At 40.2% G+C, this 13545-nt stretch overlaps 1 protein-coding gene across 6 annotated transcripts in view; it reads right to left on the bottom strand.

Moving 5' to 3' along the window:
* The window catches only part of FBXO25 (F-box protein 25), a 78957-nt gene that overhangs the window by 47157 nt on the left and 18255 nt on the right, over nucleotides 1-13545 (bottom strand). For 5 of the 6 annotated variants that reach the window (XM_005289665.3, XM_005289667.3, XM_042848776.2 and 2 more), the window contains exons 3-4: nucleotides 1442-1545; nucleotides 311-360 (exon numbers count right to left, since the gene is read on the bottom strand). In XM_005289665.3, coding sequence (XP_005289722.2) covers nucleotides 311-360; nucleotides 1442-1545 — 154 coding nt within the window. Of the gene's footprint in view, nucleotides 1-310; nucleotides 361-1441; nucleotides 1546-13545 lie in introns of those variants that run through there. The other variant, XM_065587769.1, reaches the window with a different exon arrangement.

The following is a 13545-nucleotide window of genomic DNA, read 5'->3' as shown; positions in this document are numbered from 1 at the left end:
TGCCGCCGCTTGGGGTGGCAAAAACCCTGGAGCCGGTCCTGGCTACAGATACCCTTGTTTTAACTATGCTGACCTTGTGGTAGCAACGTGTTAAAAATTATCTTGTGGTCTGCCCTATTGTTCCGAGTGTGATGGCTGCCCCACCGTAAGACTGTCTGAATGAATACAGTGTTGGGAGGGCTGGGGGGACGATGACCCAGGGTTGATCATGAGGTTAACATACAGTGAAGATAAAGCTTAAGATGTATACTTAAACACCACATGTAATCAGGCAGTAAATAAGGACTGCAAGACAGCTTAGGGCACTTACTTCTCTGGTGCTTTCTTTGTGAACATAGATCCATTTTTCACGATAAAAACCTAAAAACAAATAAATTAATGTAACAATTTTAACTTTCAGCACATTGGGTAATATTTATTACATAATTTACGCAAATGTATCATTCTTGATAAAACTCTGCAAATGAGAGGTTTTTTTAAGATATTAAGATGAAGGCTACTTACAAAAGTTTGAAACAGCTGATGGATAAACAATTCCAAAAGTACCTAAGTGACTTAGGCACTTACAAAAATTTTATACCATGTAGTAAATTACACATACAAAAAAACTAAACAAAAAGAAAATTATTTAGGTTGCAAAGCCAAGCATTCAAAAGTAAGGAAACTCCAGATTTTAGGCTGCACCAGCAAGCTATATTCTGCCCTCTTGTGAGTATATATTAGGATACGGTTTTAATTACATGATCTCATAATTTACACAGGGCCCCACCCTCATTCTGTGCACATACTCTGCTGTCTCCCCAGGAACAGTCTTTGTCCCAGGGTTCCCGTGTTGTCCCCTCAACCCCAAACAATTTGTGCCCCCCCTCCAGTGTTCTGTATGCCCCTTTCTGTCCCTCCATGCTCTGTGTCTTCAAGGATTGTGGATCACTGTATCCCCCAGGTTTTTTTTAAATCATTAAGTACCCTAGATGCTGTGATTAAAAGTAAAGGGGGGGGACCCATAAAAATTCATTTTTCCAAGAGCTGTTTCACTACTGACAACTTGAATTAAAATTACATACAAGATTAGCACATGCTTATAAAGGCAGTAACTAAAAAGTAAGCTTACGTATTCAGAAGAACCTCAGTTTAAAGTAAAATTCCCCCAGAAAAAGAAAATAAAAGCAGCATCAGTAGACTTTGATTATTAAAGTGATTTCACAATTCACAAATGTAATTTCATGGGATCATCAAGATCTTATGCTCACTGATTAATGATAGAGTAGTTTAGAAAAGCTGTATCATTTATGTATGCATTATTAATACTGAGTTTTTGTAAAAGCAGTACTAATAAGGATTAGCGAATTATGTCCTTATGAGTAAGCTTAAGAGAAATATTTAAATACTTCAAAGTTATAAAACATCGTCCAAACTAGAACTAAAAGCAATCTAGTCTTACATTGTGATTTTGCGTGATTCCGAAAATGGTCTTTTTTCCTTTTCTTGGCTGCAAATTCACAATCTTCAGTTCTGTAGATTTCTTCATCATCATCAGTTAAGATGCTGAAATAAAACACACATTTAACTAAAGAACCGTCTAATAAGTATTTAACTATAGAGGGCTTGCACCTCACTCTGCCAATTGGAAATTCATAATTTAAAGAGAATATTATGTCAGGGACCTTAGCAGAGAAATTGTCATGTTCAGCACCTCCTCTCTCATTTTCATAATTGTGTAGTATCCTTGTTTCAAATATATAATAGCTTCCATAGGAAATTCATATTACGGACATATTTAAAACCTTAAAAAGTGTAATTTAGGAGGAGGAACTAATGAGGAGCCAGCACTATATGACCAAACACCTTTCTTCAAACTGCTATTGTGTGTGCATAGATCACCACTGGCTGATGGACTACAGTCTGGAAACCACTGCAGTATATCAAGGTTCTCAGATTCCAAGGCCAGAAAGGACCACTGTGATCATCTAGTTTGCCCTCCTGTGTAACATAGCCCATAGAAATTCCCAAAGTAATGCATAAAGCATCCAGTCTTGATTTAAAAATTGTTGTGATGGAGAACACCTCACGACTCTTGGGAAATTGCTTCAATGATTACTCACTCTCACTGTTAAAAATGTATAGCTTATATCCAGTCTGAATTTGTCTAGTTTCAACTTCCGGCCATTAAAATGAAGTCATACCTTTCTCTGTTAGACTGAAGAGCCCATTATTAAATATTTGTTCCCCATGTAGGTACTTATAAACTGTAATCAAGTTACCCCTTCTCATTCTCTTTGTTAAGCTACATAGATTGAGCTTCGACGGTCTATCGCTATAAAGCATGTTTTCTAATCCTTTAATCTTTCTTGTGGCTTTTCTTTGAAATCTCTCCAATTTATCAATTTATCTTTCTTGAATTGTGGATACCTGAACTGGACACAGTATTCCAGCAGTGGTTGTACTAAACAGAGAAGTAAAATAACTTCTCTACTCCTATTTGAGATACCCATTCATGGATCCAATGATTGCATTAGCCATAGCATTGCACTGGGAGTTCATGTTCAGCTGATTATCCACCATGACCTCCAAACCTTTTTCAGAGTCGCTCCCTTCCCAGGATAGAGTCCCCTGTCCTGAATGCATGGCCTACATTCTTTGTTTCTAGATGTAGGCATTTACTTATAGCCATATTAAAACACACTGTTTTATTGCACCCAGCTTACCAAGTGATCCAGATTGCTCTGTGTAGGGTACCTGTCATCTTCATTATTTGCCACTCCCACAATTTGAGTCATCTGCAAACTTTATCAATGATGATTTAATGTTTTCTTCCAGGTCATTAATAAAAATGTTAAGCAGCATATAGTAAAGAACCAATCTCAACACCCTTAACACCACACCATTTAAAGATGATTCACCATTTAAAACTACATTGTGACACTTATGAGTTAGTCAGTTTTTAATCCATTTAATGTGTGCAAAGTTAATTTTAGATCGTTCTAGCTTTTCAATCACAATATCATGCGATACCAAATCAAATGACTTACAGAAATTGAAGTATATTACAATTAACACACTATTTCCTTTATCAACCAAGCTTGTAAGATCATCAAAAAAAAAGGTAATGAGTTAGTTTGACAGAATCTGTTTTTTCATAAACCCATGCTGATTGGCATGAATTATATTATTCTCCTTTATTTCTTAACTGAGTCTCACATCAGCCACCTCATTATCTTGATTGGGATCGATATCATACTGACAGGCTTATAATTACCCAGGTCATCCTATTTACCCTTTTTAAAACATTAGCACAACATTAGCTTCCTTCCTGTCTTCTGGAACTTTCCTGGTGTTCCAAGACTTAGTGAAAGCAACTTTAAGGTCCAGTAAGCTCCTCAGCCCGCTCTTTTAAAACTCTTGGGACACAAGTTATCACACTTGCTGATTTAAAAACGTCTAACTTTGGTAGCTGCTGTTTAACATCCTGCTGAGATACTAGTGGAATGGAAAGAGTGATATCAGTTCCCCCCTCCTCCCCCCCCAAATACAGAAGAGACATATTTATTGACCCTTTCAGCCTTTTCTGCATTATTATTGATAATTCTATGATTTCCATATAGTAATAGACCAAGATAGAAAGCTGGCTAGATTGTCGAGCTCAACGGGTAGTGATCAATGGCTCAGTGTCTAGTTGGCAGCAGGTATCAAGCAGAGTGTCCCAGGGGTCGGGCCTGGGGCCGGTTTTGTTAAACATCTTTATTAATGATCTGGATGATGGGATGAATTGCACTCTCAGCAAATTTGCAGATAACACTAAACTTGGGAGGGGAAGGGAAGGGATAGGGATAGGGTCCAGAGTGACCTAGACAAATTGGAGGATTAGGCCAAAAAAAAAAAAAACCAAACATCTGATGAGGTTCAACAAGGACAAGTGCAGAGTCCTGCACTTAAGAAGGAAGAATCCCATGCACCGCTACAGGCTGGGGACCGACTGTCTAAGCAGCAGTTCTGCAGAAAAGGACCTGGGGATTACAGTGGATGAGAAGCTGGATATGAGACAGCAGTGTGCCCTTGTTGCCAGGAAGGCCAATGGCATATTGGGCTGCATTAGTAGCAGCACTGCCAGCAGATCGAGGGAAATGATTATTCCTCTCTATTTGGCACTGGTGAGGCCACACCTGGAGTATTGCGTCCAGTTTTGGGCCCCCCCACTACAGAAGGGATGTGGACAAACTGGAGAGAGTCCAGCAGAAGGTAACAAAAATGATTAGGAGGCTGAGGCACATGATTTATGAGGAGAGGCTGAGGGAACTGGGCTTGTTTAATCTGCAGAAGAGAAGAGTGAGGGGAGATTTGATAGCTGCCTGCAATTACCTGAAGGGGGTTTCCAAAGAGGATGGAGGTAGGCTGTTCTCAGTGGTGGCAGATAACAGAATAAGAAGCAATGGTCTGAAGTTGCAGTGGGGGAGGTCTAGGTTGGATATTAGGAAACACTATTTCACTAGGAGGGTGGTGAAGCACTGGAATGGGTTACCTAGGGAGGTGGTGGAATCTCCATCCTTAGAGGTTTTTAAGGCCTGGCTTGACAAAGCCCTGGTTGGGATGATTTAGTTGGTGTTGGTCCTGCTTTGAGCAGAGGATTGGACTAGATGACCTCCTGAGGTCTCTTCCAACCGTAATATTCTATGAATACCATTGTTAGGATTCTTTTTATTTCTAATATGCTTAAACTCCTTCTTATTTTTTTTTAACTCTACCGGCCACGGATATTGCAGTGTCCATTTGCTTCCTTTATCAATTTTTTACAATTCCTAGTTTCTCATTACTATCAACTTCCCTTTTCTTCCATTCATATATATTATTTTGAGGAAGGCCAGTAACAAGCTTTTGCACTCTAAGGGAACATGATCTCTTACAGCAAAAACTGATGAGACTATGTTTTTTCCATTTACTAAGTGCCACAGAAATACAGTATAAGACTGAAACACCATTGCAAAGCTTTCAATGAGGTGTTCATTGTAGCAGAGATTATCTGAGTAGGATCACAACATTAGTTGTTTTAGGCTATCACTACAATATTGAGGAAAGTGCTATTGTACTGGAGATTTTCAGGGGTGGGGTTGGATGGGGTTGGAGCAATCTAATTGCAAAGTGTCATCATTATCCTCAACAATGTATGTCTGCATGATATGCCCCTATGAAGTAAACAAAAAAGGAGAATCATTTTTTTCTAAACACCATGCTTGTGTTGAGGTGGGAAATTAATTTTAGTGAAGTATTTTGACTTTCACATAGTAACTGTGTGTGTATATATATATATATATATATATATATATAAAAATATAAATAAAAAACAGTAAGATAACAGCAATATGGAAACACGTACCATAATGGACCTTAAAGTCTATTCTTGTTTAGTAATTCACTACACAGTTAAGCTTCCCTGCCAAAAAAATTGCTGAAGTGTTTGGTAACAACTAAAGCAAGTTTTATATCCCCAAAATCCTGGACTACTTTTATCTTCTCTACAATTAATGAAAGAATTGTCAATAGGGTGTTGGGAGAAAAACACTGCAGACCCTAGAGCTGAATTTTTCCAAATTTTGATTTTTCATTTAAATTTTTACAAAAAAAAATTATACAGGTCTGTCGCATCTTACGCGCATTTAACATGCATGATTTCAACTTTACGCGGTCGGCAAAAACAAAAACAAACAAACAAAAAGAGAAAAATAACAATTTTAATACTATACCTGTAGTGCGGGCAATTTCGCCCGCCATTGAACTCAATGGAATTTTGGCTATACGTGGTTTTCGTTTTACATGCTAACCGCGGAACGGAACCCCTGCGTAAGATGAGACAGACCTGTACATTACAATTAGGTCTGGGCACTTTAAGCTCCTGATCAGTAGGCGCAAATAACCTCATCCAAAGCCAACTGATGCTCAAGATACTCTAACACTTAAACACAGTAGACCAGCGACAGTCAATAGGCGGACCACAGGCCAAATCTGGACCACCAGATGCTTTTGAATGGACCTCAAAATGTTTTTTTATTTATTTATTAATTACTAATTATTATTATTATTGTTAAATTTTTATTATTATTTTCTCTGGAGTCTGGCCCTTGACTATACCTTGACCAAGAAATTTGGACCTTGACAAAAAAAATTGACTACCCCTGCACAGGAGAGCCTTACGCAGAATGATCACACTAGAAGATACTTCTGCATATTATGCTATGGTGACATAAGACAGACTTTCACCAAATACAATATCAGAGACCATAAACTAGGAGTGGAAAGTGGAAGATACCAGGCATAACTCAAGACAATAATGACTGCAAACAAAGTGAGATAAGAAAAACTGAGGCACACACACAAATCTTCTACTCTAATACCCAGTGCAAGAAAGATGTTTCAATCTGTCAGGAAATTTAAAAGGCTCTTAAATTAAAAGCAATGAGGAATAAGTGAAGAAACAGAGAGATACAGCATTACACTATGTAGCAAACTGAATCAGGTATGGGCAATAATGACACGAAGTCACACAGAAATCCAAATACACTGAAGCCTCATCTTGGCAGATGCTTGAGATACTGTATCCACCTCTAACAGAGCTCTCAGAGGGTTGGCTCTCTTACATATTTGTCACATTCATCATAGGTATCATGACAAAAAGTATTATTGAATTGGAATTTACTGAAGGAGATAAGCTAGAGGTTGCAGCCTCTCCTGGACAAAGCTACCTCCTGACTGTGCAGAAGGGGAGCACAAAGAAAGGGAATTAGGAGGGCAGATTCTCCTAGTCCAGGTCCTACCCCAAAAGAGAAAAGTTAAATAGGGATAGGAAGATTAGGCCAAGAGAACATCCCCCATCCCACTCTGAATAATAGATTGGGGAGGGAAGGCCTGTTTAGAGCAGTCTCTGGCTTCCTACTGCTGAAGGAAACAGAACTTCTCAAATCCATGAATATCAGATTGAACACAGCGCAAGTGCCAGGAAAACATCCTCGGTCTGTCTCATGTGTGAAAGAAGAAAGGATAAAAAACAAAGCATGAATGTGGCTTAATGTACGTTGGATGGATTCCTTTTATTTATGTTGATGGAAGAACATCAGTATAGGAAGGGCTGCCCAGTCATAACAATAAACTCTGTCTTGGCTCTGCTCTGCAATAGCAAACCTGTGGCATTTGAGCTTCCACTTCCCTTACTCCAAATTGTGACATCCTCATGCAGTGCAATCTGGGACACCATACAACAGAGCTGCAATCCCTTGTGTGATGGCTGCCCTACTGCCTTGATGCTGCTGATGCAGGCTAGCTCTTCTAATCCTCAAGACATCATGCAACAAGTCACTAGCCAGAAGCTTTATCCCATTCAATACCAGTGCATGCAGGGTTTTGGAGTGATGCTCCTGCCCTCCTGAGGCTAAGTTCCAATGTAGATGTGTTGGAGAAACATCTATGGAACCATATTTTGTCAGAATGCGCAGTTCCTTGAATCTAAATGCTTTGTCCAATTTACCCAATTTCACCCGAATTTATTTTTGGACGGAAACAGAGTCCCAACAATGTCAGAGTGTCCCATTTTGACACCTTCTGAATGAAACATTTTGATATTTTTTGTTTTGAAACAACTTTTTGATTTTGAATTTTTTTACTTTATATACTATAATACAACAAAGCATTTTAAAAGTCAAAACCAAAACTTTTCAATCTTGTCCAAACAAAACATTTTGATCAACCCAAGTTTTCCTTCAGGGAGAATTTCTAAGTTTTGGGTTTTCATTCTGATGGAGAATAAAGCCATATTTCAAAATCTTTAAATCCTCCACGAAACAGAATTTCTGTCCTCCATACAGTTCTACTCCTATGGTATTTACAAACATTGTTCTGCCATAGTGCTCAAATGGAGGCAAGTGGATTTCTTCAGGGTTGGCTTCTTTTAAAAAGGATTTGCAGTCAATATTGTCAGCTGCCATCACTGGGGACTAATAACCACCAGCACTAGGAACAAGTTGTTGATAGTTTATTGTCTATAGCTGGTTTATGACCTACAGCTGATTTTAATGATATTGTGTTATCTGTATTGTATAAACATTAAACATCATAAACCCGCCAACGTGGACTTGGCTATATGTTAGTTTAATTGCCTTCCAACATTGAACAAGCAGCTCAAAGTTCAGCTGAGGTATAAGGAAGTAATGGCCTATCTTTCAGGGAGCACATTCCTGAGCAAAGGAGTCAAGCAGCAGAATCAGAAGGAAAGATTTCTTGGGCTTGAATTTCCCCTGTGGAACATGCTCTTAGAGGTTAATAGTGCTCTACCTGAGAGTCCAACTTCTCTCTGGAATCCAGCCCTGTCACTCACAAGCACAGCAGAGTACTTGACATTGGTTCTTTGGCTCCATTATATCCTCATTGACAAACACTCCTCAAGAGAGAAGAAAATCCACCTTAATTGTATGACTGTGACACAGCTCAATTCCTACCACGTATGTTTGTCTTTTTTTACTCTAGATTTAGCATTCTTGTCAGATGATTGGGCCGAAGTTTGATTCTCATGTAAGGGTAGGGTCCCCAGACAGCAAGTGTGAAAAATCGGGACAGAGATGGGGGCGTAATAGGAGCCTATATAAGAAAAAGACCCAAAAATCGGGACTGTCCCTATAAAAGCGGGACATCTGGGCACCCTATGTAAGAGAAGGACAAACAATGCTCCCTAAAGCCAGGCAAAAATGGTGCAGACCTTTCTACAACACAGCTCTGTCAAAGCACCTTATTCCTGACCTGCAGCTCCACCTGCTTCCCCAGTCCTCAGCCCCACACAACTTTGCCAGTGCACCTCAAACGGCTGGTCTGCAGTTCCTATAATTATGATACAACATAACGTTAGTGTCTTCGATACAAAAGTACACCTCTACCCTGATATAACACGACCCGATATAACACGAATTCAAATATAACACGGTAAAGCAGTGCTCCGGGAGGGGCGGGGCTGCGCACTCTGGTGGATCAAAGCAAGTTCGCTATAACACGGTTTCACCTATAACGCGGTAAATTTTTTGGCTCCCGAGGACAGCGTTATATCGGGGTAGAGGTGTATTTCAAAATGCTTTACCAAAGTTAAATAACAGCCAAGGAAGAGAAAAATGCAGGGGCAAAGGTAAGGGAGAAAACAATGGTTTGTAGATGAGATTGAAATTCAGATTATTCTGTTATTTTTAAAGAGACTAAAGTTATGCTAAACTCTGAACAGAGACAAAAAGGACAAGGGAACCTGCCCCAACACATTTACAGTCTGCATTTAGCAGTGATGCAATGGGTAATAAACTGCAAGGTGGGTTTGGAGTGAGGTGGAGTATGGCAAGGATAATAGATCACCTTGTGATTACATTACTATCTATTCTATTGCAGTTCTATTCAAATTCTTCTAACATGTCAGCAAAATAGTAATTAAAGGGAGAACAAGTCAATATAGGTTATCTGGACTTTCAAAAAGCCTTTGGCAAAGTCCCCCACATGACTATTAAGGAAACTAAGTCGTGGAGTGGAAGGTAAAGCACTGTGTGAATTAAAGATGAGTTAAGAAAAAGAAAACAAAGAATAGAAATAAATGGCCAATTTGTAGCATGGCAAAAGATAAACAGTGGGGCAACTTAAGATTTTATTATTAATGATCCTGAAGAGGAGGTGTGCATTCAAGTAGCAAAATTTGCAAATGACATAAAATTATTTAGGTTAGTCAAGGCCAGAAAAGACATGAACATCATCAGAAGGACCTCGGAAAGCTAGAAAAATGGGCCATATGATGGCAGATAAAATTCAGGCATATAATCACAGCAATGTAGGGATGGGAGGAAACTCAAGAGGTCATCTAGTCCACCCCCCTGCACTGAGGCAGGACCAAGTATACATAGACCATCCCTGACAGATGCTCGTCTAATCTCTTCTTTAGAACGTCTAATGATGGGGATTCCCCAACCTCCCTAAGTAGCCTGTTTCATTGCTTAAGCTTAACTATCCTTATACGTAGAAAGTTTTTCCTAATATACAGCCTAAATCTTAATATACAGCTTAAGCCTCCCTTGCTGCAAACAAAGCCAATTCTTGTTCTATCATTGGTGGACATGGAGAACAATTGATCACTGTCCTCTTTACAACAACTTTTTACACATGTGAAGACTTAGCTCACCCCTGAGCCTTCTTTCCTTTGGACTAAACATGCCCAGTTCTTTCAATCTTTCCTCATAAGTCATGTTTTCCAACCTCCTACTTTTGTTGCTCTATTCTGGACTCTCTCAAATTTGTCCACATCTTTCTTAAAGCGTGGGGCCCAGAATTGGACATAATACTCCATGAAGCCTTACCAGTGCACAGTAAAGTGGGACAATTACCTCCCACGTCTTACATATGACTGCCCTGATAATACATCCCCAGAATTACATTTCCCCTTTTTCACAACAGCATTGCATTGTTGACTCATATTCAATTTGTGATTCACCTTAATCCCCAGATCCTTTTCTGCAGTGCTGCTGCCCAGCCAGTTATTCCCAATCTGGTTTTGTGCATTTGATTTTCCTATCTAAGTGTAGTATTTTGCACTTGCCTTTATTGAATTTTATTCTACTGATTTTAGGCCAATTCTCCAGTTTATCAAGGTAATTTTGACTTTTAATTCTGTCCTCCAAAGTGCTTGCAACCCCTCCCAGAGTGTTGTGATCCACAAATATTGTAAGTGTACTTCCAGTCCATCACCCAGGACAGACCTCTGCAGGATCTGACTTGATGTGTCTTCCCAGTTTGACAGCAAACCATTGATAACTACTCTGAGTATTGTTTTACAATCAGTTGTGCACCCACCTTATAGTAATTTCATCTGGACCATATTTCCTTAGTTTGCTTATGAGAATGTCATGTGAGACTATGTCAAAAGCCATACTAAAGATATATCATGTCTACTGCTTCTCTCCCCCTTCTTCCCGCCCCCTCCAATCTTCTAGTCTTGTTACCCTGTCAAAGAAGAAATTAGTTTGGTTTGGCATGATTTGTTCTTGACAAATCCATCTTGGCTATTACTTATCATCTTGTTATACTCTAGGTGCTCACAAACAGATTGTTTAATAATTTGTTCCAGTATCTTTCCAGGTATCAAAAATGAGGCTGACAGGTCTATTTTTGTTCCCCTTTTTAAAGATAGGTACTATGTTTGCCCTTCTCCAGTTCTCTGGAACCTCACCCATCCTCCGTGAATTCTCAAAGATAATTGCTGATGGTTCAGAGATTACTTTGGATTTTTTTTAAGTACTGTAGGGAAAATTTTATCAGGCCTTTTCAACTGGGTACATCTAAATATTATTTAACTTGTACCTTCCCGATTCTGCCCTCTGTTCTCTCCCTTTGTTAATATTAATTGTGTGAAGCATCTGGCCACAATTTACCTTTTTAGCGATGAATGAAGCAAAAGTGGCATTAAATACTTATTTTGTCAGTGTTCACAAATACAAGGTACTGTACAATAAGAAATAATTTGATGTATTCATAGACGTTGAGTTCTAAATTAACTGTAACTAAAAAAAAAAAAAAAAAAAAAAGACCAGGGCAAGAGTATCTCAAGCACTTTGGTAAGAGTCAACTAGAAGGCTAAGCATGGAGGATGGGCAGAAGAGAAGCATGTCAGGGAAGGAATAGACCGTGGCATATTTGAGAGAGTTACACAAGTTACTAGCAAAGACGCATGTCCACCTCCTGCAGTAGGTGGTGAGAACAGGGAGCAAAAGGCAGAGAAAATAGGGTCAAGCCATAGGAAAGGAAGTCAAGAGAAGAAGTTGTTTTCTTAAGGGGTGGATGTCAGAAATGCCCAGGGATGACAAGAGAATTAGAATTAAATGGAGAGGGAGGCATCTGGCTCTGAGGCAAGTGTGAGCAGAGTAGGTAGAAATGAGAGTGGAAGTTTCCAGCATCTTTGGAAAGTACACTTTGGAAAGCAGGGCTTTGGAGCTGTGCTCCGGCTCCGCTCCAGCTCCAGGCGAAAACCTGCGCTCCACTACTCCGCGCTCTGGCATCCACTCCAAAGCCTTGTTGGAAAGAACCCTCTGCTGTTACAGTCGGGTCATACACTGCTCTGTCAGTGCCCTTCAGTCCTCCCCTGAAACACTCCCTTCTATTCCAGTCCTGGGCAGGGGCCACTCTATAGGCAAACAAAGCAGCTGCCTAGGCTGTAAGGATAAGGCCTTTGTCTGCAGCCATATTGTAAGGCCTAAAGCCGAAGGCTTTCGTCTGCAGCCAGATTAAAAGACAGCCAAGCAGCAGCCATTAGCTAAGAAGCAGGAAGTCACATCCTCACATTCCATCTAAATTATGTAAAAACAATGGAATATCCGGCTGTTTAGAAGGAGACCCCGTCCTAATGGCACCCACTATCGCCAGATAAAGAAACAGATCTTAAGATGGTTAAAGAAAACTTAGTTTGATAGCATTCTATCTCTCAAGAAATCACTTATCAATAGCTGTAGTTGTGAAATCCTCATTTCTTTATTTTTTGTCATTATGGTCCCCACTTTCCTATTTTTTATCTGTACGATCTCTGTCTGGTTCTTTAATTCTTTCTCTCCGTTACATAATTAATTTTGCTAGGTGTAAATTAATTAAGGTGGTGGGGTAGGATTGGTTAAAGAATTTTGTGACACTATGTTGGGATTGGTTAATAAAATTTTAGTATAATGATTGGTTAAAGTATAGCTAAAAAGGATTCAAATTTCACTATATAAACTGGGGTCCAAAAGGAAGTTCTTTGACACCAACTCCAGGACACAACCCCAAAGACCAGAGCTGCCAGACCTCAGCACTCTGCCAATGACGCTGTGCAGAAACTGGAGTCCCCCAGATGGACCTGATCCTGACTGGTCATCAAGAAAAGTTCATCTGGGAGTGATGAGCAGTGTACGTATAGCATGTGCATTCTGTTTTTTGGTGATTGTTAATAGAGGTTAAGGATATTAGCGTGTAAGGCTCTTTCACTGGCAAAAGGTCCTGCACGCCTGCAGAAGCAGTATACAACCGGAGCCCTAGGTATTTGGAAAGGTTGTGAGTAAGTTGTCCAGGTTAGTTACACCCTGAGCCCTACGAATTGGGTAAGAGTAGATGCTTTTCGCCTGGAGCCCTACAAATTGGGAAAAGGTGGGGGTGCCTAAATTAACTGGGCTAGGCCTGAAGCCCTACGGTCTGGGAAAAGGTGGGGTGCCCTAATGTGTGCAGGTAACAAAGCAGCAGATTCTGCCTAGGGCAGCAGGGCCAAACCTGAGTGGTCCTATGACCACATGCACCAGGTTGCAATGCCACCCACTCAAATTTCACCCAGCCGTCCTCCCATCGTGAGGTGGTGGCCAGGCCAAACCTGAGTGAGTGGCACTGCGACCTGGTGCTTGGGCCCTCCACTTCTGCCATAACCATTGAACCATCAGAAGGCTCACCGCACCCCCCACAGAAAGTCCTTGTCCTCTTGGCTGAGAACCTCTGTTCTAGGGTGTAGGATGCAGGGTGGCACACCGAAGTTTTGCC

This window comes from Chrysemys picta, chromosome 3 (genome assembly GCF_011386835.1).
Source record: "Chrysemys picta bellii isolate R12L10 chromosome 3, ASM1138683v2, whole genome shotgun sequence".
Classification (NCBI taxonomy): Eukaryota; Metazoa; Chordata; order Testudines; family Emydidae; genus Chrysemys; species Chrysemys picta.
The sequence above is the reverse complement of the archived record's forward strand: the minus strand, read 5'-3'. Positions and strand labels throughout refer to the sequence as shown.